This window comes from Sturnira hondurensis, unplaced genomic scaffold (genome assembly GCF_014824575.4).
Source record: "Sturnira hondurensis isolate 20B ecotype Veracruz unplaced genomic scaffold, ASM1482457v3 Scaffold0010128, whole genome shotgun sequence".
In the NCBI taxonomy this organism is placed as follows: domain Eukaryota; kingdom Metazoa; phylum Chordata; class Mammalia; order Chiroptera; family Phyllostomidae; genus Sturnira; species Sturnira hondurensis.
Window position 1 is genome coordinate 2,960,574 of NW_028082759.1, and position 26,790 is coordinate 2,987,363.

Below are 26,790 nucleotides of genomic sequence, written 5' to 3' on the forward strand. Positions count from 1 at the left end.
CATGTGAACGTATAACAAGGAAAATAGTATTAACATCTTCAGGTACCTATATTTTTGTGTTATTTGTATATGAGATCATTGAACTTTACTCAATAAATTCTAAAGCTGGCTTTTTAGTTTAATTGCACTTAAACTTATTTAGAAATTATGAGACTAGTGGGGTTTTCTACATCTTATATTTAATTCTGAAAAAATACGTACTTTTTTGCCAAGAAACTTTTTAAAGAGTATTTTTAACTGAGGCATAATTTACACATAACATTTCACTAGTTTCAAGTGTACAACATAATGGTTAGATACTTACATGCATTGTGAAGTGATCATCAAAATAAGTCTATTTAACATCCATCACCATGCATGGTTGCACATCCCTAAAATGTTTCTCTTATGTCGTATCATAATTATCAGTGCACTCAGGATTAGGATAGTGACATTTCCAAAAGTTATCTAATGACTCTTATTAAAATAACCTTCTTTTATTTTTAAAAACAATGGGTCAAACATATAATCTATTTGGATTGTTATTTGGCTGATGATGTGGCAAACTATTTGGGAGATGTACGTTCTTAATAAGGTATCAAGGCACTATAAAGCCTGTTAGTTGAAGAGTCAGAGGAAAAGAGAGCTTACTGAAATCCCTTAGAAAGAAAATAGAAGAAAAGTAGTGCCCAGGACAACAACCATCTGGAAAATTACTGGGTGTCTTGGGCAATATCAGACAATTGTCTAATACTGTCAAGAAAGAAGTGGTTGTATCAACTATATATCCCTGCCCCCCAAAAGCTGAATGGGTTAACACAACAACCATTTCATTTCATGAGTGTCTAGGCGAGTTGGGAGTTTCTTCATCTGGTCTTCCCTGAGTTCACGTAGGGGTATGAATTCGGTTAGCTCAGTAGGATGCCTTGGATAGCTGGATCTCTCTCCTCCTGAGTGTACGTGTTGGGAGGGGGGTGTTTAATCTCAGTGAGGCTACACAACTTCTCACATAGTCTTCCAATGGTGTTCTAAGAGGGCAAGCCTCAATGCACAAGCGCTTGTGTCTCTGTTTTGCTTCATTTGCTTACATCTTATTGATAAAATAAAGTTATATGGCCATGGTCAAGCCAAGGAGAAAGGCACCCCACAGGCATAAATGACAGGAGCATGATTTATTCAGATACATTAGTATAACGACCTATCCCAGTCTGCCCTTTGGCTCTAACAGTTCATGTGCAAAGTACACTCATCCTCTTCCAAAACCTTCAGTCTCATGCAATCGTGGCATCAAGCTCAAAGTCCATGATCTCATCATCTACATCAGATCCATATGTATATGAAGCTCTTTGTATATAGATATTCTTTATCCAGAACACTGTGAACTAAAAGGATAACTTAGGTGTCCTTTCTCTTCCCTCCTCTGTGCACACACCGAATATCAGTGTTGAGGGGGGTAGGATAATCTCACTAATTCAAGGCCCTTAACATCCTTAAACGGTTTTTTTTTGTCTGTTAAGGTCTGTTCTGCCAAAATCTTAAATCTCCCTGAGCTCCTACTGAGGGGTCTTAGAGTGACATCTTTGATTCAGTCTTTATACTGAGGCCATTTCTCACTTTGCCTGGTGGGGGTCCTGGAAATGTGAAGCAGATCATTTTCCAACTCTCCATGTCCTGGCCTTTCTTATGTTTCCTCTAATTTCCACTTGCAAATAGAACAGGTCTCTCTTCAGGCTGGTATCTGACCTGTATCATTTTACAAGCAACCAAAGGTGCAGACTGACACTTCCATTGTTCTGTCTCAAAATGTTCTTAGCCAGACTTGCAAGTTTATATTTGGCACATTTTCGATCTTCCAGTTAGTTATAGGTGACAGTTTTTCCTGTCATGCTTTGACTGACCTAACACTTGGAGGTGCATCTTCCCAGTGTCCAATAGTAGTTTTCTGTTGCATTTCTGGCCTCTGCTGGCCTGAGAGAAAGACATAAACATCTAAGAGAGAAAGATGGCATCTAAGTTATCTTCTTAGTTCACAGAAATTATAAATATATTAAGTTCGGAATCTATTTGTCATTCCTCCAAACTTTACCAACAGTCTCCTTGCTTATTTTCTTCATTTTTTTGCCCTTATTTTCTAGCTCTAGTCTCCAAATCAATTTTCTAGACTTTTGCTATGATAGCACCCTATTTGAAGATACCAATTTCCATTTCAGTTGCGACATAATAAACTATCCTAAAATCTAGCTCAAAAAAAACCCCAATCATTTTTCCCTTAAAATTCTGTGGGTTGGCTGGAGGGTTTTCTGCTGGTCTTGCTTGGGTTCATTCACATGAAGTACGTTCAGCTTGAGATTGAGTCAGGACTGACTCCGTGAGGATGGCTGAAATGCCTGAGCCTCTCTTCACGTGGTCTTGCAACTTCAAAGAGGCTGGCTTGGAATTCTCAGTGGGGTCAGTTATCCAGAGGGCAAGCCCTAATGTAAAAGTACTTATCAAATCTTTGCCGGCATCACATTCGCTGCTGTCATCTTCGTAAGACTAGCTGAATGACTGGCAAAGCCCAGGGTAAGAGTGGAAGGCAACTAGTCAAGATTTTAGTCGCCGGGAGAGGTGACCTCCTGTGGGCCTGGAGGACAACAATTTGCTGCATTTCCTCTATCAACAGGAAACCTTTTCTATTAACCATTAGGGACTAGTCCATTTACAGAAAGATTCTAGAAGAAGAGTATCTTTGTAGGTAAGGCAGTTTTGAGGAAATATAAAGGCTTAGCAATAGAATTAGGAAAAGTTTAAGAATGAAGACCATGGGAGGGGTTGACACCCATTTTCAATGGCCTGATGGAAGTGGATGCAAGCACAATGTCAGGCAGAGCTGAACAGAAATGAAGCTGAGGGAGACAAACTAGGTGTCACAGGTACATGCTTTAGATCTGAGACAGTTGAGAATGATGTGGCTTTATTTTGTGTCACTTAATAGCGGTAATTTTGTTTTGGGGTAGGCTTTGCTTCAACTAGGAAATGTATACTGAAAACTTATAAAAATCCCAAATGAGCCCTGGCTGGTGTAGCTCAGTGGATTGAGCACGGGCCTGTGAAGCAAAGGATCGGGGTTCGATTCCCAGTCAGGGCACATGCCTGGGTTGCAGGCCAGTTCCCAGTGGGGGAAACATGAGAGGCAACCACACATTGATGTTTCTCTTCCTCTCTCCTTCCTTTCCCCTCTTTCTGAAAATAAATAAAAAAATATTTTTTAAAAAATCCCAAATGAGATTTGCAATTTGACCTCTCCAAATGTCTATGTAGGAATAACACTCCTGTTTTTTTACTGGCAAAATTTACCAACACTATCGTTGTCCTGGCCTCAGAAAATATGCATGAGCAGAAAATATGCAGTGGAATAAACCAATGTCACAAAAAGATATTGAAAAAGCATGGGCCAACAACTTTGTTCACTGAACCTACAATTTGCTTATATACATGTAAGGTGCTCCTTACAACCTCAAATAACCGACAGAGTAATACTGTAGGAAAATGGGTGTTTTAAAAAATATTTAGACATTTTTATTGTGAGCTCTGGGTATTTAGACCATTGACATGCCTTCAATCTAGGCATTCTATGTACCATATACGAAAGCTCTGCTAAGGTCTCCGAACCTCTGCCCAGTTATTAGGAGCCACTCAAAGAGAGTGCTCTATGGACTTAGTTTTGCTTTTGCTCAACACAGTGATGAATGAAGTCTGGGCCCGTCAGAGTTTGCAGGCCCATGTCAGGTTCTGGCTGAGGGAAGAGATGGTGTTCTCGCTGTTCAGGAGCAGAGGCAAATTTTCCTCCTGAATAATCAGAGGTCTGATATGTCAGGCCCACAGTGACTGTGATGAATAACCCACAATGGGAACCACAGTGATTAATGTGCTACTACCTAAGTAGTAGTATATAATTTAATACCTAAGTATTAAATTATATGTAATATAGAAATTACAAATATATTAATGCCTCTCTAGCTTAATTAAATTATGTAAGCTCTTTTTTATTATGCATTGGTTTTCAGTATACAGCTTAGTGGTTAGACAATCATATACTTACTGAGCAAAAATTAATAAATTTGTGCAAAAATGCATCTGAATCACTGGCATATGTACAAGAGATAGATTTATTACATCTTTGCCATTTTGATTGTCTGTGAAAATAAAACTATATGGTGTCTTTAATACTATTTACCATATTCTAATATTTCCTAGTTCCGTAAATTTATGTCACATACATGATGAGTTAACTTACCCTATATTTTTCAGTTTTAACTTTTTATTTTAAAAGATACTAATAACTTTAATTCTAAAAGGATACTAGTATCCTTTTAGAAGTAAACTAAGACATTCTCACCAGGTTTTTAAATAGAAAACCAGACAAATCTTTAGCTATAAAATAGGGATAATCATTGTTCTATTATCCTGTGATTCTATTATAAGATCAAAGAGATGCTAGATATGAAGTTCTTTTCCAAAGGCAAAGGTTTAGAGTCTTTAATTAACAATTAATGACCTATGTTTTGTAATTAATACTCATTTTTGGATGATGCTGAAGAGCTTTTAATACTGTGGCATCAATAAAACAAATTTATATTTAGTAGAAAACATGGGGCTCTTGGAAGAAGGATGGATCTCAGATTTCCCTGATACAAAAGCACCTTGACATTTATCGTTTTAACTGTGTGCAAGTGGAATGACCCAGAAGCCACTGGACAGGAGATAATTTACAATTCTCCTGAAGATAAGTTTGAGAGAAGTTGATGTTGCATGAAAAGGAGAACTGGGCCAGCTAGCGCACTTAATTAAGTAGTCAGCAGTTATTTCTTAACATAGCTTGCTGGTTTCTTTATTGAGAGTTAAAAAAAAGCACTAATTAGGACACTGCAAATGAAATCAAACTTCCTCTCCTTAGACTGTACTGGGTTTACATTTCATATGATGTGCTTTCTGCTCAGTGAATTTATCCAGCTTCTTTATATGCTGTGCTCTCCAAATCATCCATTATGTATTTAAATCGTTTTTCTCACTATATCAGACATAGATAACATATTTTAGCAAGTGTCCCCATACACAGCACCCAGCTCAAGAAATAACGCGCTACTAACACGGTTGAAATGCCTGAGCCTCTCCACTATTGCATGTTGTCGATCTAGCTATTACCTCCCATTTGACACCCATCATTTCTATAGATTTCATCATGTTTTGTCACTCATATGTTTACTCTAAAGAGAGTATATTGTTTTTTAACATTGTGCAAGCAATTTGCCCATAACTTGGTTAACTCTTGTTCTGCTATAACTTAGTTTCCTCTTATTCAATGAAAATAATGAAATAGAAATGAAAGCAATTGTTTTCACTGCTGTGTGTCAATCCATTAGATATATCATTGTATGTGGTGGCTTTGTTGAATGATGTTTTGGTTGTTTGGTAGTAAAAATATGTGGCCACAGATATTATACATGATACCTCCTTGTGCACATTGCTTAGTGTCTTGGGGCATATGCCTTAGAAAGGAATAATTGCCGGTGTGTAGTTCTTTAACTCTACAGAATCTTGCCCAATAGTTGTCCGAAATGGCTGCATCACTTTATATATCTGCTATCAGTATGTAAGTTCTTGTTTTTATATAATATTAATTCCTGTTATCATCAGATTTTACACTTTTGCCAATATGCAGACTCAGTTGGTCTTAGTGAACATTTTCCCCTATTTTCAGTGTGGTTGAGCATTTTAAGGTTTTTGTATAAGCCTTCTGTGTCTATTTTTAAATGAGAGAGAAACATCGATTTGTTGTTCCACTTATTCATGCATTCATTGGTTGATTCTTGTATGTGCCCTGACTGGGGATCAGACCTGAAACCTTGGTGTGTCAGGACAACCCTCTAACCAACTGACCTATCCAGCCAGGGCTGTTTTTGAATTTTTTATCTGTAAATTTGGATAATATTAAGTCCTATATGGATATAATTAATTTAAAGAAAGTTAATACTTGAAAAACCCTAAATGTAATGCCTCATTTCACAGGCATACAGACATGTAAGTTGTCATTAATGAAACAGCAATGAAATTTTTTACATGTTAAATTAGTAAAAATTAAACGACTGAAAAATATCCACAATTGGTGAAGCACCAAAATATGAGAGCTTATCTTATGTTGTTAATGGGGATGTGAACGGGTACACTGTATTTGGGTGGTAATTTGATAGCAACATCAACAGTTTATTCAGCATAACATCCAAACAAGGAATTTCACTTTTAATAATCTGTCCTTCAGAGACATCAGCTCAAGTGCACAAAGATGAAAGTCCTGGCATATTCGCTGCAGCCTTCTTTGTAGCAGCAAAAACTCACAAAAAGCTAAATATCTCAGGGGCAATGTTAATGAGATAATAATACATCCAAACCAAGGAACACCAGGTAGTGGTTTAAGAGAATGAACTAAGTCTGTACCCAGATCGTCATTTCTCTGTCATGTGTCAGAGGAAGTCTCAGGACAACCGCTCTCGGGTCTCCTTAATCAAAACTGTAACAAACACAGAAACCAGCATACACGACCAACTCTAACTAGAACCGCAAGTATGCAAACACCATGCCGCGTCCTTGTTAGCAGGGGTTGCTTCTGGGAGAAGTCGTCAGCAAAGGGAAATTACACCTTTTAATAACATGCTTGTTTAAATTTGCATGAGTTTATTCCTGTTACTTTTTTAGTTACCAACAATTTATTTATGTTGCTAAGAAAAATGCAAGGGCCCGAGAGTAAGTCCCTAGCCTTTTCCTGAGAGAACTCTTTTCACACCATGGTTTTTGTCCTTCCGCTCATATTGAAGGGGATGTGACGGAGAAGCAGGCATGCCCCTCGGACAACGTTAAAGCAAACCGCCACGCTCTAGTACCAGACATTAGCCCTGAATTTCAGCAGGACCAATGCATCACATGTGAGAGTCCATTGTGCTAACGTTATTTTCTCTAGTTAATTAGCAATTTAGGCATGTATGCTAATGGTCCAGTACCTTTCTTCATACATTTACATAAGTGTTTATTATATTATATTATATTATATTATATTTTCCCTCTTTTAACACACTTATATGAGTATATAAGTGCTGAGGCATCTAAGCAGAAACCCTCTCACTTACCAACAGATGGCATGAGCAAGAAAGTCCTGTGAGAGAACCTCTGAGCCGTACACAAGCAAGAAGATTATCAGGTCTAATTTGAGAGTATCCAGACAAGCAAGGCAATGTAGTTCTTTCTTTAATGTCACTCAAAGAAAAAAGTCTGTTAAGTAAAAATCTTCTAGGTATTTGAAAATGTTTATAGTATTTTTTAAGTATTTTTTATCAGAAAAGCCAAAAATGTTTATTTGTACTAAAATATCATTAGATTTGTATTCTGGAATAAACAGTCCTTCAGCTCTGTACATCCTAATTAGGTGCAGATTGCAGAAATGTCCTAATTGAATTAGACATTTCTATAGGCATCAGGACCAAGAGTGGCTGTGGAGCTTACGGTATAGCCTTCATGGGCTAAAAATAAATATAAAGATGAAGTAGAAAAGTAAACATTTGAAGGAGGAAACAGGACAAGTAGAAAGAGGAAGACAGATAAAAAAAAGAAGAGGGAAACAAAGATTAACCAAACGGGAAGACAGTGGTAGAATTTAATTCACAAAAATGTATTGTATTTCACACATTCGTTTTACACAAGTAAGAATATGATGAATACTAAGTATGCACCACCTGCTATTTTGTATAATTTCTGTCTTTGATATTTGGCCATACACGCCCAAGTTTGAGCTCGATCGGACCTCTGGGGCCACTGAGACATTTGAAAGCTGCCATTTGCCAGGAGCACACAGCTGGCTGGCGTCACAACAGGGATTAGACGCCAGGCCTCCAGCCATCCAGCCCGGCTGGCACTCTGTATCCACAGCATTCAAATCGCATCAAGGCCTGCAGCGCCCAGAACTTCCGCAGAGCACAAGTCGAGGGGGTAGAACTATGTGTATTTGTGAGGAGGAAATACGTGACCAAGGGATGAAGAATAGGACTATCTGTTGTGAAATAGCATCTTGTATAAACGGAGGTAATTCTCTTTCATGTACGTGTCCAGAACACATCACTAAAATTCACATGAGAGTTATTGCCTATTACCGCCTGTTCTACTGTTGCCTGCTTTCCCAGATGATGAATGAAGCCAGCATAAATGCTATAGATTTTTTAAGCTGCATATAATATGGGCAAGAGCAATAAACTTGCGACATTTCACCTCACTCAGCAAACATAACACAAAGGTCAGGAAGGATAAATGTTTGTGAGAGAGAAAGAAAAATGTATCACTACAACTTCATTGTCTTCTACTGAGGGACGATGCATCACATTTCGTGTTTGTATGAAAAATGGGATCAAAATGTATGCAAAAGAGGAGAAGTAATTTATCACACTAAAGAGGTGTAGCAGGGCTATATGGAAAATCATCAGTGAGGCAATTTATAGGAAAAGTCATTGTGGTGAATGTTTATTACTCTTCATGTTTTCTTTGAATCATTTGGTGTGTTGTTCAATAGCTACATACTGAGTGTCTACGCTAGGAACTGTGCTGGGCTCTGAGGAACAGAAGCAGAGCAAAGGGACTTTTAAAGACATAAGAGTTTGGTAAGAGGCGAGTTTTATAAGAGGTGCTAAGCTGTCATGTCAGCTCTCTAGTGGGAAGCCCTTGTCATTTGATAAGAAAAAAAGGTGACCCAGTAGAATATGAACTTTAAAATATAATCCTATGAATGAAAAGTAGGTAGTTTTACTCCATTTCATTGTGAGAACAGCATATTGTATTTACCTCAATATTCCAGGAATGAAAAGAATTATAGTTCTATTTTTAACATTTTTCCCATGTTTTTACAGTGAAACCAAATGTTATAGGTACCTTGGTTGTAACAATTACATTTTTTAAAAAGGAATAATTGTTGCTTATGAAAGTTTTCAGGCTGGAAAAATTCCACTGAATTAAAGAAATGGGACATTTGAGATGGTGAAAACACCCGAGAGCATTTTCATGTCCAATATGCATTATCGGACACGTAACCGAGACAAAAAAGTCTCCTCTCCTGCTTAGCTTTCCGACAGTGCCCTGCTGTGTTATGTATTGATTTAGCTTCGCCTCTCTTGATACAATCTTTCCCCACATAAAATACATTGTGAAAGCTTAAAATAATGCTTCACAAACATTCCAAAGATTGCCTCCTCATAGTAAAGACTGTGATTTTTTCCTATTATGAGAATAGACTAAATTGCACAGGTAATTTTAAACTAACACTAGTTATTTTTCAGCATGAAAGTTAAGAGGAAAATGCTATTATGATTTTATTTCAGAAGTACTCCAGTATCAACAGAAATGAAACTTATCATAAGAACCTGTTTTATATCTTGTGTATACAATTGGTTCAGATCATGTAGTCATTCAACAAATATTTAATAACATACTTGTGAAAAATTCCTAAATTGGGTATTGCAGAGAATACAAAAATTGGTATAGCTGGAGTTATTGTCATTAACACATTTATTTAATGATTTATATTTCCCCAGTACTTCTCTATATATTATATCATTTAAAATCTAAAGCATTTATCTCGAATAACCAGGATAGGAATTAAAATCCTTATTTAATAGGTTAGGAAGCTGAGGTTCAGGGCCAGTGCCTCTTACACCAGATGGCCAGGAAAGAATAACGCTGGGCTTCCAGTTCAGGCATTCTTATTGTCCTCTCCCACTGACTCCTGCTGTCCAGGAGGTCACACCCCCCCGTACACACATACACACACTCACACATTCACATGCACACATAATCAAAGATATGGTACTGCAGGCCTTGAGGAAGGTAAAGGCAGAGTGCTAATGGGGTTTATAATCAGGAAAAGTCTTATTCAGTGGATAGTAAGCCAGGCACCCTTCATGGAAGAATTGGTATTTTATTGCATGACATTTATCAAGTGTCATGCTCTGTGCCAACTGTGTGATAGGCTATGCATTTAGAGATAAACAGCACTTCATTCTCTGCTTTCAATGAGCTCAGAGAGGGCAAAGCAAGACAATTATAACTCAGGCTACAATGCAGAAAAGCACATTGCTTTCCCATGTAGGAGAGACACGTAACTCAGACCCCACAGAAAGATACCATCTGAGCACCATCATGTATGTTATTCTCTAAGCAATGGGAAGATATTGATAGATTTTAATCAGGAGGGGTAAATCTGCCATGATAGGGAAGAGATTTATTACAACAAGGGTTTGGGGGGAGGTTGCTGCAATCCAGTCAATAAATATTTAAAGGTCATATTAAAAAAATGTCAGCAGAGCTAGAGAGTTCAGATTTGAGAGGTCAAATGAGCATATTTGGTGACGATTTATAAGCTGGGGATAAAGGAAGAAGTCAGGAGTGACTTTCATATTCTGAAAAGATGTGTGTGATTTTAACACATGAACACTTGTCCCATGGAATTGAGAAATTTTATGCTAAAGGGAAAAGATGAGTAAAATCCTGGTGCAATATTATTTAATATCAACATTGATTAGAACATAGAATATAAAAAGGAAGGTCATGAGAGGTTTATATGGGGTTTACTAGACGCCAGCACTGTTTCAACTAATTTTTTCTTTAATACTGTCCATCCCAGTGAAGTAGGTAAGTAATATTATTATCCTCTTTTACACATGATTAAATTGAGAAAAGAAATTGAGAAAGAGCAAAATAAAGGAACTTGCCCAACCAATTACGACTAGACAAGAGCCATATAGGAATTCAGTCTCAGGTTGTCCTCACTTTTAGCCTCTACTACTGTTACACCAAAGGACAGAGTCCCAAGATCCTTGGATACAGAATAACAACTTACCTGTGCTATTTAATAGTTGATATTAAAGTTACAGGCTTTCAGACAATGTAAAAACAGTGATATTTTATACATTTCTAATTTTTCTTTTTTATTCTAGAAAACTCACACTTCCAGTCTTAGAAGAATGAAGCATTCTAATCACAAATCACACTTGCAAGGAAACAATATGAAATATGAAAATACGTGACTTGAAAATTAGTCACATGTGGTATATTTACAGTATTTGTACCACATAGTATATACAGTAAATTTATACCATAAAGTATAAAGTATATACATTATATTTCCTACATAATTATGTACAATGTGTTTACAGTATATATTTTCTCAGTAAATAAATAGGTAAAGGGAGACAACTGAAGTGATGTTTCATGTTAGGGACACATTTGCACAAAATTTGAATTTGACCTTCTAAAATGCAATGAGAACACTTAGAGGTGGATTGTAAAAAAAAAAAGAAGAAGAAGAAAAACAATTGGAAGATAGATCCTTGGAGGATGCCTTTTATGTGCTGTGCTTTAGGAAGACTGTAAAACACAAGAGTATGAATCCAAGGAAGGGGAGAGAGGAGGTGGGGCTGGTTTACCTCGGCAGGACAAAGGGGAAAGGAAATAAAGGTACCAATGCAAGAAGCACTTAAGAAGCGTGCTATGCAGCTTCATGTAAGTAGGGACCTTATCTGCCACTCTTAATGCTGTGTCCCCAACACCTAAAACATACTGAGTTCCTAGAAATACCTAAGTTCCCCCCAATACAGGAATGAATAAAGTAGAATAAAACAGAGAATGTTATAGAGGGTATGAGCAGAACAAGGGAGAGTAATGAATTACTTATTCTGAAAATAATGATAAAATCAATGATTGCTAGAGTTACGATGCAATGAGCTGAAGGGGAAAAAATCAATACAAAGATGTGATTTGTAGGATAATATTTTCAGGGTTTTCCCTTCTTGTCTTTATGGAAATTAGTTGGAATGATATGGGACTTGACTTTTTTTAGTGAGTGACCCTGGAGGGTGAGAGAGTAAATCTACCAACTCCAGCTAGGAATTGACTCTTTGTTGTGGCATTTCCGAAAGCCAGCACCATTCTTGGGAGATAACTAAGGTGACAGAGAAGTTTTGGGAAACGTGCATAACACGTTGAATCTGATCATGTTAAAAGGGATGAGACTACTAAGAGACAGAGTGTAAAATGAGAAGAAAAACAACTGTAAGACAGGTCCTTGGAGAATGCCTTTTTACATTTACATTTTTTTTTATTGTAACGGTGTGGTGATTGCTGGGAGGAAGGGAGTATAAGAGGACTAAATGATATGGAAAAATGCAATACAAAAGAGAATGCCTTTTTAATTTAAGATGTAAAAAAGAAGACAGTTAAAGGTAATCAGAGGGAGAGGAAAAGTATCGACATGGTATGATTTTACTCGGCAGCAATACAGAGAAGGAGTTGAAAGAGGAAAAACTAGTAGCAGTAGAGAGAGGGTATTTCAAGAAGCAAGTGTTTGATTAATAAATTCAAAGAAGCTAAAAAAGCTTATCTGACAAAAAGATCATTGGATTTAGCGACTAGGAGATCATACCTGATGAATAATTAGGAAATGTCAATAGTAAAATCAGGGTCAAAGTTTAGAAGGTGCTCACGTCAGAAGTTCAAGGATGGGAGGAGAGAGATTCTCTGTGGTCTCCATATTCTGAAGTCAGGATTGCTTGGTGGTGCAACTTTCACCAAACTTTGCATAAGCTGCAAAGGAGCTGCTTCCATTCCTGCATATGAAGCAGCCTATACTGTTTCACTGAAGGGAATGGCAATTTATAAATTTAAAATATAAAACAAAATAAGCCATGCCCTGTTCTTCCCTGCCTTTCTATTAAATAACCATGCAGTGTTCTCCAGATTGTACCGAGTGTGCTACATTAGCAGCACCAATGAGCTGAAAGACCCAAGAGAAAGAGATGCACATTGGATGCATCATCAGCACTGTTATGGGCTTATATCATCTGGGCTTACGATAAAAAGTGGAATAATCAGCAAGTTACTTGTACCCAGGAGATTATCTTTTCTGCAGTTTGACCTGGAGTGTCTTTGAAAAGGACTCCTCTTTGCTGAGTTTCTCAGAGTTGATATTAAATATTCAATTAAAGTAGAACTCAGTGAGAGTATCTTTATCTACACTTTGCAATTAGTTTTGAGTCTTGAGATGTAGCTTCAACTCTAATATTAATCAACATGATTATTCAGTGATTTATGATAGCATCTCTCGCAGGGTAATTGTGCAGGTCGGGAAGCCAGAGGTAAACTGAGAGCTCTTCTGCCCTTTCCTCTGCTCCAGGAGTTGATGTAGGGAAAAAAAATGACTACATATAAAGCACTGGTGTTATTTAACGCATTTTAGAACACTGTCTTTGGAATTATATGCAGAACTTTGACACATTATTTGTATGTTTTCTATGACAGTAATTTTTCCTTCTTTAAGGATGAATGTAGATTAGGAAAATGGTTTTAAATTTTGGAGGCATTCTTGGGGAATAAGGTAGAGAACAACATGAGAAATTTTTATTTCTACTCAATTAAAGAGTCAATTCAAAGAAGTGCCACCAATTTCCTTGTGTGTCATGTCAACAGTGTCAAGTGTCTGTTGTATTGAGAACTTCAGTATCAGCATGCAAAAACACTCTTGAACATTGTGGGGCTAGTGTGTGAGAAGTATAGCGCTGAGCTGTTCGCCTTGGGATGGTTGCTGCAAAGCCGGTGAACGGAATGAATACCTCTGCTCAGGTCAGCCTTCCTTGACAGCAAATCACAATGATGTTCTTGTCATGGTTGGGGACCGGGGCAGTGACTGGCTGAAGGTAAAGAGGGACACGAACAATTTTGACAAAACGGCAGTTCATTGGATGTGTAGATAGGGACATTTAAAAAGAAATATCTAGAACACTAGAGGATATAGACAAATGAACAAGTGAGTATGTGCCATGAAGAGATAAAGGAAGAAGGTTGAGGGAAACCAGGGACAGACCGGAGAGAAAGGATCTCGTTGTAAAATTATGTTCGTTGGAGAATCGGTTGAATTGCCTGGGGAAAAAGTGCCTTCTAAGTTAGGTGAATTGTCATCGCTTGTGAAGTTTTGTACAGCTTGTGCCTGTGGGGCCCAAGCCCGATGTTTGCAGATGGCCATGAGAACCAGCAGGCCCCTTGACAACTCAGTCCAGAGTCTAAAACAAATGGAAAATGAAAGGTATGGCTCCTTATGTGTTCAGACTGTGGCATCTATTAGCAAACATTCTGCTGATGCTGTGGCTGCTCTTCCTATCACAGAAGCTATTTTCTTTAAGATGAGAGGAGGTCTTATTGATAAATCACTTTGCCTGATACTACTATATCATTTAGATGACCTACTAACACTGCAGGAAATGAAATAAAATCGAGCCAGAGAGAATTTTATAGTAATTTCCAACTCTTATGTGTCATATAGAGTCATCAAGTTCTGAACAAACTTAAGATTTAAGATATACACATCAGTATGCATATCTGTATATAAAACAAGAAAGCACCACAAAATTTTCCTAGAAAGGTTTTAACAACGAAAGGACCTTTTCCTGTGCCTAAAAAAATAAGCATAGTCAAACACATTCAAGGTTATTTTCAACTTCTGTATTCAGTCAAAGACAAAAATATAAACATAAATAAGAGGCAGGAATCTCACCTTTGCTTTATGTAAAAGTGTGAAATAAAGGTAAAGAAACAAATTCAGTTTTCTGAGATACAGGACACCATTCCTCAGAAGATTGGTAATAAAGGAGATTTCAATTGATATATTGCACAGATGTAACCTAGAAATCCCAGAAAACTTGTATTAGAAAGGCAGAAATTACTTGAAGGTTAGTAAATATTTAAATGGAAATGAGAATATTTGAAATGGGAAGATTAGTAAATATTTAATGTTTACACTCAAACAATTTTGCTTTCCTTTTTTATATCATATAATAGTTGCTAAAATTACTGCCTATTACTTATTCATTGTCTGCAAATTTGTTACTAGAATCTGTATATATTTTAGCAGTGCTCTAATTTATTAAGTAAATTTATTTTTACATACTTCTTAATTATAGAGCAAATTTATTTTTCTGAAAGAAATAAAATGAAATAAGATAATATTGGTCCTATCCTTTAAAGGGGATTAATTAATTTAAAAGGATGTTTAGTATTATGCTCTGGGTTGTTAGATTATATTCATGGATAACTGATTTCTATTCCTTAGATTGAAATGACTCTTGATATTAAAAAATACCATCAATTTATTGACTCAGAGCCATGTGGCTGACTTGAAATAAAGGCCTTCAACACTGTGGATCATTTCTATAGGGCACTGCAGGGAATCAGCTTGGACAAAGTACCCCCCACTTCTCAGAGAGATACATTCAAATTCGTGTTACAAAAATTATTTTGACTACATTGTGGGGAACAGAATGGAAGGAGCACAACTGGATGAAGGAGGAGAGTTTGGTGGGTATTCCAGTAATCTGAGTGAGAAGAGCAGAATTGTCCATCAGTTAAGAACGTGCACTCTGAATCCAGGTCGCCTGGGTTTGAGCACAGCATCGCTCCCTGCCCAGCTGCGAGAGCTTGGGTACATCTTCGTTGCTCTGTGTGTCAATCTTCCTATCAGTAATTTAGGAATAATAAGAATTCCCACCTCAAGGGTTATCATCAGAAATAAATGAGCTAATGTTCCAGAGAACATGCTGGGCACAGGGCAAGCACAATGCAAATACATGTGACAGTGAACTAGGATGAGTAGGACAGAAGTAGAAATGGACCACATTTGAGTGTATTTAGGTATTAGAAGGAGCAATACTTAGGGATGGTCTGACTATAGGAAATGGGGAAGGTATGTGTTATATGCCATTCACTGAAATACCAACAGCATTAGAGGATAAGTGATCATGTGAAAAATGGGGACTTTCATATTTTAAAAAATACATATATATTTTAAGAATGATGGTCCTAAGCTGAAATATGTTGCTAATGTAATATTCTTTGTTCTGTATGGAGTGGAACATTTGGCATAACTTAAGTCCATGGCAAAGATAAAATGTAAGTGTTCTGAACTTCACTTAATTGCTACTTGACTGACACAAGGTGAGAGGCAGGTTTCCTATGGGTGGCGAGCCTTGTATCCATTTTCTCTTAAAGAAGTTTGGGTCATCAGTAGAACTCTTCGTGACCTTCCAGAATAAACACATCACTAACACAATAAAGCCTTCTGAGAATCAATACTATAGGGAATGAGCTATTATGAATGTGTATAAATCCCAGGTAACTGCGGTTTGTTCTTATAACTAATGATTTTTTCTTATACTCTTTTTTAATGGGATGGTCTTGAAATATGTTTATACTCACAGTTTGTTAAAAAATAATGTAGATATTTTCATAAGCCTAGAATTGTTATTCAAATGATATATAATTCTTTGAATTTCTTTTTTTAAAGATTTTATTTATTTATCTTCAGAGGGGAAGGGAAGGAGAGAGGGAGAAACATCAATGTATGGTTGCCTCTCATGAGTCCCCTGCTGGGAACTGGCCTGCAACCCAGGCATGTGCCCTGACTGGGAATCGAACCACGATCATGTGGTGTGTAGACCCGCACTCAGTCCACTGAGCTACACCAGCCAGGGCTTACTTCTTTGAATTTCTTAAGAGTGCTAAGTAAATAAGTGCTCATGTAGTTCCTGGATCATTGATATAAACTCTATTTTTCTTTAGATTTGTTATTTTGTATTTTATATAAAAGGGCATTATGTTTCAAGCAAATCAATGATCGTATGCTGACTACAATGATTTATCCTTTCTGTTTTCCCTCTTCTTCTAGTCTGCTCCCAGTTTTCAAGAGGAGTCTATGCTATTTTTGGGTTTTATGACAAGAAGTCTGTAAACACCATCACATCATTTTGTGGGACGCTCCATGTCTCCTTCATCACGCCCAGCTTCCCAACCGATGGCACGCACCCCTTCGTCATTCAGATGAGACCTGACCTCAAAGGAGCCCTTCTTAGCTTGATCGAGTACTATCAGTGGGACAAGTTTGCATACCTCTATGACAGTGACAGAGGTAAGTGAAAATCTCTCTCTCTCTCCATAGTGGTCAAATCCAATGTCTGCACTTGGCACCTGTATCTGATGTTACAGAGCTCCATAGCTGCATTCAAGTTCAAGAGCTACATGGTTTAATTGTGTTGTGTACATGAAAAATACAGCTTGAAACCTGGGTAACATATTTAGAGAGAAAACAAAAAAGTTGTGAATGTACAATTTACAGATATAGACTGTGTCAGCCCAAAGCCTCGCTGTAACATGGGAAGCCCCTCTGGCACCAGCGGTTAGGGCTCCAAGGTGACTGGATTCCCAGCTCAAGGTCAGTGGACGCCTTGAAATTTGAATTCATACATAAATAAGAAGTTCTACAGAATTTGAATTCATACATAAATAAGAAGTTCTACAGAAACTCACAGATATTAAATACTTCCACATATAAAAGTTTTACCAGGCAAGTCTAATTATTATTAACCTTGCTTTAAAATGAGGTTAAACCTCAGAAAACTGAACCTCAGAAAACTTAAAGGACTTGCTCGTGATCCTCCCACCTGGGGTCCCGCTGAACAGAGATTTTCTGACACCAGACCCGTGGTTTTTTCTCAATGCCACCTGACTGTTTATGATGAGATGTTCTTGACTGTCCTGTCAATTGGGTAGGTATTGGCTAATTACACAACTTTTGGAGGGGGATGGTTCTTCCCTGTGTTTTTCATGTCTGTTGCTGAGAAGTTCACTATTAGCAGAAGTTTAATATTTACATGTTGTAGAACCCCAGATGGCTTAACCATTCCTGGGTCCACGATTCAGCTTCAGTGGGTCTGTGTACTTCCCAAAATCATATGAACATTCTACAGGATGTTCATTTATGTAATTTTTAGAAACAGTAACCGTAACCAAACTGGAAAAGGTTCAGAAGCATTGCTGTAAGAGTACCTGAGTACTCTTCTTCAGCAGCTTGCTCCCTAAAATATTTAAAGGTTCAAATGAAAAGCAGAAGCCTGTTTTGACCAAGATGGGGTACCTTGTTAACTGGCAAGGGCAGACAAGAGGAGAGCCAGCTGTCAATTCTCCATTGATCACTGTGTCGTCATCGGCTGCAGGGGGCCTGAGTCAGGAGTGCTCAGGCTAGGTGTCTGGTCCTCTGCCCTGTCCTCCCAGCCCTGACGATGAGAACACTCAGTGGAAAAATGAGTCAGCACTATACAAGCGGAAAAGTTTGCCTTGTCAACAGCTTTTTTCCCGGACTTTGAGAAGGGAGAGCTGTGTTCTTCCCATGGGAAATGGAAAACTAAAACACAGAACTATTGAATTTGAATACGGACTGCCATGTGCTGGATAATTCCAAACCACACTTTTTATTAATGAGATATAAAGACTTTTAAAACTGAGCCTAATCCTGGCCTTTCCTCTTGCTCTCTGCAGACTCTCGAGTACCTTGTTATGTTAATAAAACTAGCCGGAAATTGGTAGTTTTCCTGGTTCCTCCCTCATCCTTGCATCCTTTGATGTGATTTCCACCAAAACATATTTGACCTCTAGACACTGTTCTTTTTCATTGTTATGACTCCAGACCCGGCCACTGTCTGGAGTCATAACAATGAGACACATAACACTGTTGTGTGTTTGTTCTCCCGTCTTGCCATTTCCACACTTCTTTTTCCTTAATTCAGTTCCACAAAATAGCTAGAATTTTAAAATGCTTTTAAATGCCTCTCTGACCACATCACCCCCTTGCTTAAAACACTTCAGTGACTTTAAGATCTTATAGTACCTGGTTCCTGACAATTTACCCTACTGTCCTGCCCACTCACTCACGAAGCCAAATCCATCTAACTTTCTTTTGCTTCTCAGATGCACCAGACTCTTTCACCTCAAATCTCTGCACATATCTCTAGTTCTTTCTCCTCCTTCATGTCTGTTTATATAGCATCCATACAGAGATGCATTTCATACTGTTGTTCTCTTTCAAAGCAATCTCTTCTTTTCCTACATAGTACTTATTACAATTTATAATTAATAGTGATGTTTATCCTTTGACCAAGAAGTGCTGTTCATCTTCTACAATGTTCTGGGGAATGTTTTATTCACACAGGCTAAGTGCCATGTGTTTTCTGTAAGATCTGGCTAAGAGCCCCAGGAAGTCGATGCCCAGGCCGTACACAGTACACTGGTAGACAGTTCTTAACTGTACGCACAGTGCTTATGATAATGCTGAGACAGAGTTGCTATTCCATCCATAGCGGTAATGAAGGAATGAGTTTAGCCTCTGTGTTTTTTTGGTTTGAGATATTAGAACCAGAATCTTGCTTGCTAAATCAAAGGATCTAAAGATGAATTCCCTTTATTTCACCAAGTTGAAGGTGACATTTTTACATTAGGGACATACTTTATCCTCACTGTGCCCTTTAGTTGAAACAGGAACTTTTGAGAGAATTTAAATAGACAACAACTGACATAAATAGAAAAAGAGAAACCCTAGTACTTGAGGAGAGAGACCAAAGAAGGCTCTGGGAAATGATCTGGTAAGATGTATGAATTTATAACATGTAATTTTGAAAAGAACCTGAGGCATTTAAAATGATTCTGTTAATACTTCAGAATTATTAAATAAAATTTAGTGAGATAATCTCCAGTCATTGTATTACACAAATTGATTTGAGTTCAAGTGCATTGTTGGGAGAATATTAGAATTATAATAAAAATGACCCACCTAGGGATACATTTTCAAGTTTTTATCAAATAGCTGCTCATGTTTTAATATGAAGAGTATTACAGCGGCCTTTCATCTGAAACTATTTTCAGAGATAAGCGTTGAAGACTGAACACAGTGGCTTAGGATTTGACCTTCATGGAGTGTTTTACCTGACCCGTGGAAATGGGATGTTTTGCTATCTGATTTTTTCTTATTATTATCTTAATTTTAGCTTTGCCATTGAAATTCATTTATAAAAGTTTATTTAGGCACTCATCACATGACCTGGTTTCTTTCCTTTGGTCCTTCAGCCATTTGTTTTACATTTCGGGGGAGCACCTTCTCATCTCAATGTGGCGTGATTAACAAGGCATCTAGCTGTGTTCCCTTTATTCATAGTACAGACACTTTCACAAATAGATTCCATGATTCCATCTCTCAACTCCCATCCCTAAGGGTTGCAGTTTCAACTGATTTGGTCTGTTCTTCACTTGGTACTCTCTCCACTTCTGGAATTATATGGGTTTTTTTTTTTTTACTTCGTTTCAGTGTTGAATAATGTTTACTTTTCTGAGAGTCTAAATCGACCTTCTTTTGAACAACATAGGGCCCAAGCATAAAAATGGCTCTCCAACATTCTTTCCTGAATATGAATTAGATAAAAAAGACCTAAAATGTTTCTGTTTCTTTGTTGCCCTGCTCTTCACAATTAATGTTCTCCTGCATCCAACTATTCACCCAAGTGCTAAGCCACAAGTCCAGGAGATGCATCCGGTTGTAAACAAAACAGAACAAAGATGTCTCCTAATCTTTCTACAGATCATCTTTGACTCTCTCAAGTTTACTGGTGAGAGAAGGGCTGAAACTGCTTATTAGGTGCCCTGTGATCTTTTAGGATGGCTGGTGTCTTCTCATTATCCAAGCCAAGTGGCAGCGGCCGGGAATACTTCGTGACCCAGTGCTCTTTCCAAAAGCCATGTTATTCCTGCATAGCGAGTTAGTAGACCAGTCTCCAGTACATTTTGAACAGTAGAGTAATGGGGTTACCTATGTTAATGCTTTAAATACAGAATTATCTTTGAACAATTCTGCACACATGTACAAATTCAAATGAGGACTTAATCAAAATGTGTCTTTTATTGATCAGTTTAATGTTAGTAAGATAAGGTAGTACATTTCTATAGATAGTAGGTAAAACCAGAACCAATGGTTTATGTGTTCATGTCTCAGTTTTGACTTTGAGCCCCACTGCTTTCTTAAAAGGAAACACTTCGATTCCAGTTCCAAGAAGACATCATGCATAGAATAAAAATTCTTCCATATTATAATTTTTTTTCAGATGTTCCTGGGAATGTAAATGAGGGAAATATATGTTAATCTAATCTGGCCTAGGCATACTGCCATGATTTAGTAGTCATGAATATTAACTTCTGTGCCTGAAAGATGAATAAGGCAGTGAATTTTAAATGGAACAAAGAAAATATTTTTAAGAAGAAAGACATGGTCTGAATGAAATATACCTATCTGCAGTAATCATTTTTTACTTCTACCCATTAATGTCCAAACCAAGACATTTGGACTTCACCTGTTTTTAGGCTGATGGATTTTCTATAAAACCTCTCACAGTTTTATTAACATTACCTCAAAATGAGACCAAAATAATGCTACCAATACTTCCAGAGAGTTTTATGGATATTAAAATAGGTTCTATAGCTATAACTATTCTAGTAAAAATAAGGAACACGAGGAGGTAATGCAGTCCAACGATACTTCAGCAAGTGTGTATTTTAGCCAAATGTCTGAGAACTCACAGGTTACTTTTAAACCATTGTAATATTCTTGAGGTTGTTTTAGAACATACTTTAAATACATTTATTATGAGGAATAGCTAATTTCTGGACTTTTTTCTATTGTACATAAGCAACTGTGCATTTTAAGGTTTCTTTGTTCTAAGTAATTCAGTATTAAGAAATCAGTAATAATCATTTAAATACCTTGATACAGTAGTACAGACATTAGCGATGAATGATCAATGCCTACCATTAGCTTTAAATAAGCCAATGTTCATGGAGAACTCCCATAGTTCATCCATGTTTACATTCTGGATTAAGGGATGAATTGTATTTACAAAGATGCTTCTGTGCTAGTGAGTGTGAAAGGGAAAGAAGCATCTCTCTACTAATACTTACTCCCCTGATTAGAATATGGTACCAGGTTCCCAAGATCATGAATTCATGTTTTTTTTTTTTAAGATTTTATTTATTTATATTTAGAGGGGAAGGGAAGGGAAGGGAAGGAAAGGAGAGAAATATCAATGTATGGTTGCCTCTCATGAGTCCCCTGCTGGGAACTGGCCTGCAACCCAGGCACGTGCCCTGACTGGGAATTGAACCGTGGTCATGTGGTCCATAGGCCCGCACTCAATCCACTGAGCTACACCAGCCAGGGCAAATTCATGTTATATTTTAAGAATTTTATCTTACGCTAATAGTTGTAACATGCATTTTCAGTGATTTTTAAAATGTAAAATGATCTGATCATTTAAAAAGCATAGGACAGTTAAAAACACTTAGTTATGGGGAATGAGGAGATCAATCTCAGAGTTTAGAAGGTCAGCTCCTATTACAGAAAAGAAGAAAACGAAGACTATGGATTACTCAACATGAGCCAGCCATCTCTTCAAACTGTGAGTCAGATCAACTCACGGTTTGTGACGTACACCCGCGGTCCTTGGGAGATGATTTACTATTATTTAGTGTCTTCTGACAAAACTAAATTCACCAAGTCTGATATACACTGAACAATTTAGCTTCTCAATAGACAAATGTTATTTTTTTTCTGTTTCACAGGTTATAAAATATCAATTCTGAGAGTTTTAATAACAGAATTCACACCAATTGAGTTATTTTGACACATAGAATAAGTGAGTCTGAAACTCAGCCATTTCTTCAAATGAATTCTTATTGATTTTATACATCATTTTCTCTGACAAGATGAGCTGCCAATAAATATTAGGTTTAGAAATATCACTTGATAAAACCCATTTATAAATAGTCATTTATATTTAAAATTCTTGTAACATATATTAAAAGATAGGACAGAATGTCAAGAACATCACCACTTGAAACTGATTTGAGTGTGTGGTAAACTTCATAATTAAATAACAAAGAAATAAAACAGTTTATTGTCTGGAAGAAAGGAAACCAACATGTAAATGTGATAATAATGTGCATAGCACACAGAACATCATCCATATGTGTAACAATTTTAAGAAAGTGACAAGAAAAAGCTGTGTAATGACTGGAATGTGGAAAAGGAAAACCTAGACAGTAGGAGAGGGTTAGAAAATCGGCTTTTCTTCCTACTTGGAAAGAGAACTGGATAAACTTAATAACTGTTCTCAAGCACATATATAGCTGTTGAATTGATAGACCAGCTGAGTGTTCTATCTTCGCTGATGAAAAACAGGAAAAGGATTTGAACTGTGTCACAGAAAAATTTAATTTACTTACAGTGAATCACAGGTGATCTGTGACGTTTGCAAAAGATGTTTTTATCACTAACAGATTTTTTTACAATGGCATGTTATCTCTGTTTAAATTTTCCCTTTGAGAAATTCTTGCTTATATTTTTTGTTACAAAACTGGATAGAGGAAACTGATTTTGTTGTTTTACCAAAAAAAAATCACTTTAAGTTCAGTTTATAGTTTAACTCTAAATTGAAATAAAAGTAATTTATTTTAAATTTTCTCTATGAAATATTGTAAATAACAAAATAGAGAGGATACTATAAAGGATCCCCAAGGGCTGTTAACTCAGCTTTATTAATGATAAAAATATGAGGAATTCTGTTTTATTTATCTCTGTCTGCCTTTCACAGTTATTTTGAAGCAAATATCTAAGATTATGTCATTTTACCTGTAAATATTTCAGTGTATATTTTGAAAAAAGCAATCCTCTTATTTTAAACATAACCACAATATTATCATATATAAGCAACAATAATTTATTAATATCTTCATCCACTTTTTTACACTCTGCTTGAATCAGGATAAATATAAATTCCATACATCATAATTGGTTAAGATATCTTTTAAGGTTTTTATAATGCAATGCAAAGTTATTCACTGTTTGAATTTTGATGATTATGACATTATGGTATTTAGCATGTTACTCTTTGCTATATATATCTTATAAATTTGATTCCCAGTTAGGGCTCATACCTAGGTTGCAGGTTCGATCCCTGGTCAGGACATGTAGGGGAAAAAACTAATCAATGTTTCTCTCTCACATCAATGCTTCTCTCTCTCTCTCTCTCAAATCAATAGACGTATCCTCGAACGAGGATCAAAANTCATTTTACCTGTAAATATTTCAGTGTATATTTTGAAAAAAGCAATCCTCTTATTTTAAACATAACCACAATATTATCATATATAAGCAACAATAATTTATTAATATCTTCATCCACTTTTTTACACTCTGCTTGAATCAGGATAAATATAAATTCCATATATCATAATTGGTTAAGATATCTTTTAAGGTTTTTATAATGCAATGCAAAGTTATTCACTGTTTGAATTTTGATGATTATGACATTATGGTATTTAGCATATTACTCTTTGCTATATATATCTTATAAATTTGTAATTTTGTCCTGGCTGGGTGGCTTAGGATTGGTTAGACCATCCTCCTGTATACCAAAAGGCTGTGGATTTGATTCCCAGTTAGGGCTCATACCTAGGTTGCAGGTTCGATCCCTGGTCAGGACATGTAGGGGAAAAAACTGATCAATGTTTCTCTCTCACATCAATGCTTCTCTCTCTCTCTCTCTCTCAAATCAATAGACGTATCCTCGAACGAGGATCAAAAATAAATAAATTTGTACTTTTATCTGGAAGCTTGATGAGACTCAGGTTTACCTTCCTGATAGGGTAGAATATTCTCAGTAGGAGACACGTAACTTCAAGTTGGCTCTCTTTGTGCTGTGAGCATCAGTTACGATTGCTGCCTTGATGCATTAATTCACTAGGTGCTACAAGATGGTTATAATTCTAAGTCTATATTCATTCATCATGTATTAGCTGGACTCTTTCCAAAGAGAAAACCCCCTTAATGAATTATTATTCTGAGTATATTTCATATAGGAGAGACAAGAAAATGTTTGTCTCCCTTACTTCATTTGCCAGTTTTCAATATAATAACTTGGCCCCTAGTGTCCTTCAATGGCAACCAACTTTTTAAAAGAAAAAAAAATCATTACAAATTACGGCTTTAAAGTATGTTTTGTATTTAAGTCTTTTGCAGTTATTGTTATTATTACTGTTCAAATTGCCTTATCTTTATTTAAAGTGATCCTCACCGAACTGACTTCTGAATCTTTTTAACACAGTGCTGATAGTTTTGAAGAGTTTCCTTGATGTCCGGCAGGACGAAATGCTCCAGGCCCATCTCATACACTCGTGGCCAATATGGAATCAATACCACCCTTAACAATATCTGTCAGGTTCAAAGAGTTTTGGACAACATTTAGAATGCACATGTTTTTGCCATGATAAATAGATCTAAATCAATTTAGTATGTGAATGAAGTTTATAGAGCAATGTGATCACATTAGGTAAATCCCACATTTTTAAGGTAAAAAGGGATCAACGTTCTTTTGAGAAAGATGCAGGTCTCTTGAGAATCAGGAAGACGATGTTATGAGTCCTAAATTCTTGTTGGAGCCTTGATTCTGTGTTGTTCACAAGCTATCCATACGACAGACAGATCTGAGTCAGCCATGAAGATGTGAAGTCATGTGGAAGACAGTGCATGTTCTGGTTTTCTAAGTGCTAAACCACAGATTTAATTTAAGGAAATAAATTCCAAGTTGTTTTCCCTCTAAATTCTACATAGGAAATAATGCGTGGATAATTGTAAATAAAAATAAAAGTGTTTAAGTTAGATGATACTATAAGCATAATTACTAATTAATAGTAAAATGTACTTACATTTGGGAAGTTAAGTAAATGTAACAAATTGTGCTAGAAAACTAACTCCTACCATCTGATTAGTAGGTGAACATGTTAATTTCTATGGAATCAGTCCCAATAACAAAACTGATACAACAGAAGGCGGGGGGGGGAGACTTCTGAGTAGAAAAATAGGAGGAAATAGAGATTATTGGCTATTAGTTTCAAATAGACACACATAGATTCATCTCATTGAAAATGTACTCAACCTCTGTTAATATGATGGGATAGACTATCATTTATAATGAACATGCTTTTTCAATCTATAAGAGAAAGATATGTTTGTAATGTCTTTTGAATTCACTTGAACCAGAGATATTAAAGATAAATACCATATGATCTACCTTATAAGAGGAATCAAATGAACAAAATAAACTAATGAGCAAAACAGAACCAGAGACATGGAAACAGGGAGCAGACTGACAGGGACCAGAGGAAAACGGGGGAGGGGAAAATGGTGGGAAGAAGAGGAAGGGAGTAATAAAAGAACGTGTATGAATGGGCCATAGACATAGATAATGGGGCCAGGATGGACTGTGGGAGTGGGGAGTGGGCTGGGCAGAGAAGGGCAAAGAGGAAAAGTTGGGACAACCCTAACAGAATAAACAAGAATAAAAAATAAATAAATACAATTTTTAAAAAGATATTATACCGCCCTGGCTGGTGTAGCTCAGTGGATTGAGCGCGGGCCTGTGAACCAAAGGATCATGGTTCGATTCCCAGTCAGGGCACATGCCTGGGTTGCAGGCCAGTTCCCAGCATGAGAGGCAACCATACATTGATGTTTCTCTCCCTCTTTCCTTCCCTTCCCCTCTAAAGATAAATAAAATCTTTTTTAAAAAAGATATTATGCCCTAGTAATACCCAAAAGATATTGAGAGAGCTAGAAAAAGGGGATACGATTCCCTCATAAACTACAACTCTTTAGTCAGAACAATAGCATTTATATGAAATTTGATGTGAAATGGAAATAAGTAAATGTTGATCAAGATCAGAGCCATAGCTTTTTAGAAGAGTCAACATCAAATTACTTGCGCAAAGATATCAACCTTAAAAATATAGTCCCATCCTAGCCAGGTAGTTCAGTTGGGTGAGCATCAG

General features: G+C 36.8%; 1 protein-coding gene across 6 annotated transcripts in view; it reads left to right on the plus strand.

Annotated features, from left to right (window-relative positions):
• GRIA2 (glutamate ionotropic receptor AMPA type subunit 2) overlaps positions 1–26,790 on the plus strand; it is a 130,382-nt gene that overhangs the window by 50,547 nt on the left and 53,045 nt on the right. For all 6 annotated transcript variants that reach the window (XM_037058285.1, XM_037058280.1, XM_037058282.1 and 3 more), the window contains exon 3: positions 16,760–16,999. In XM_037058285.1, the coding sequence (XP_036914180.1) occupies positions 16,760–16,999 (240 nt within the window). The remainder of the gene's footprint in view (positions 1–16,759; positions 17,000–26,790) is intronic.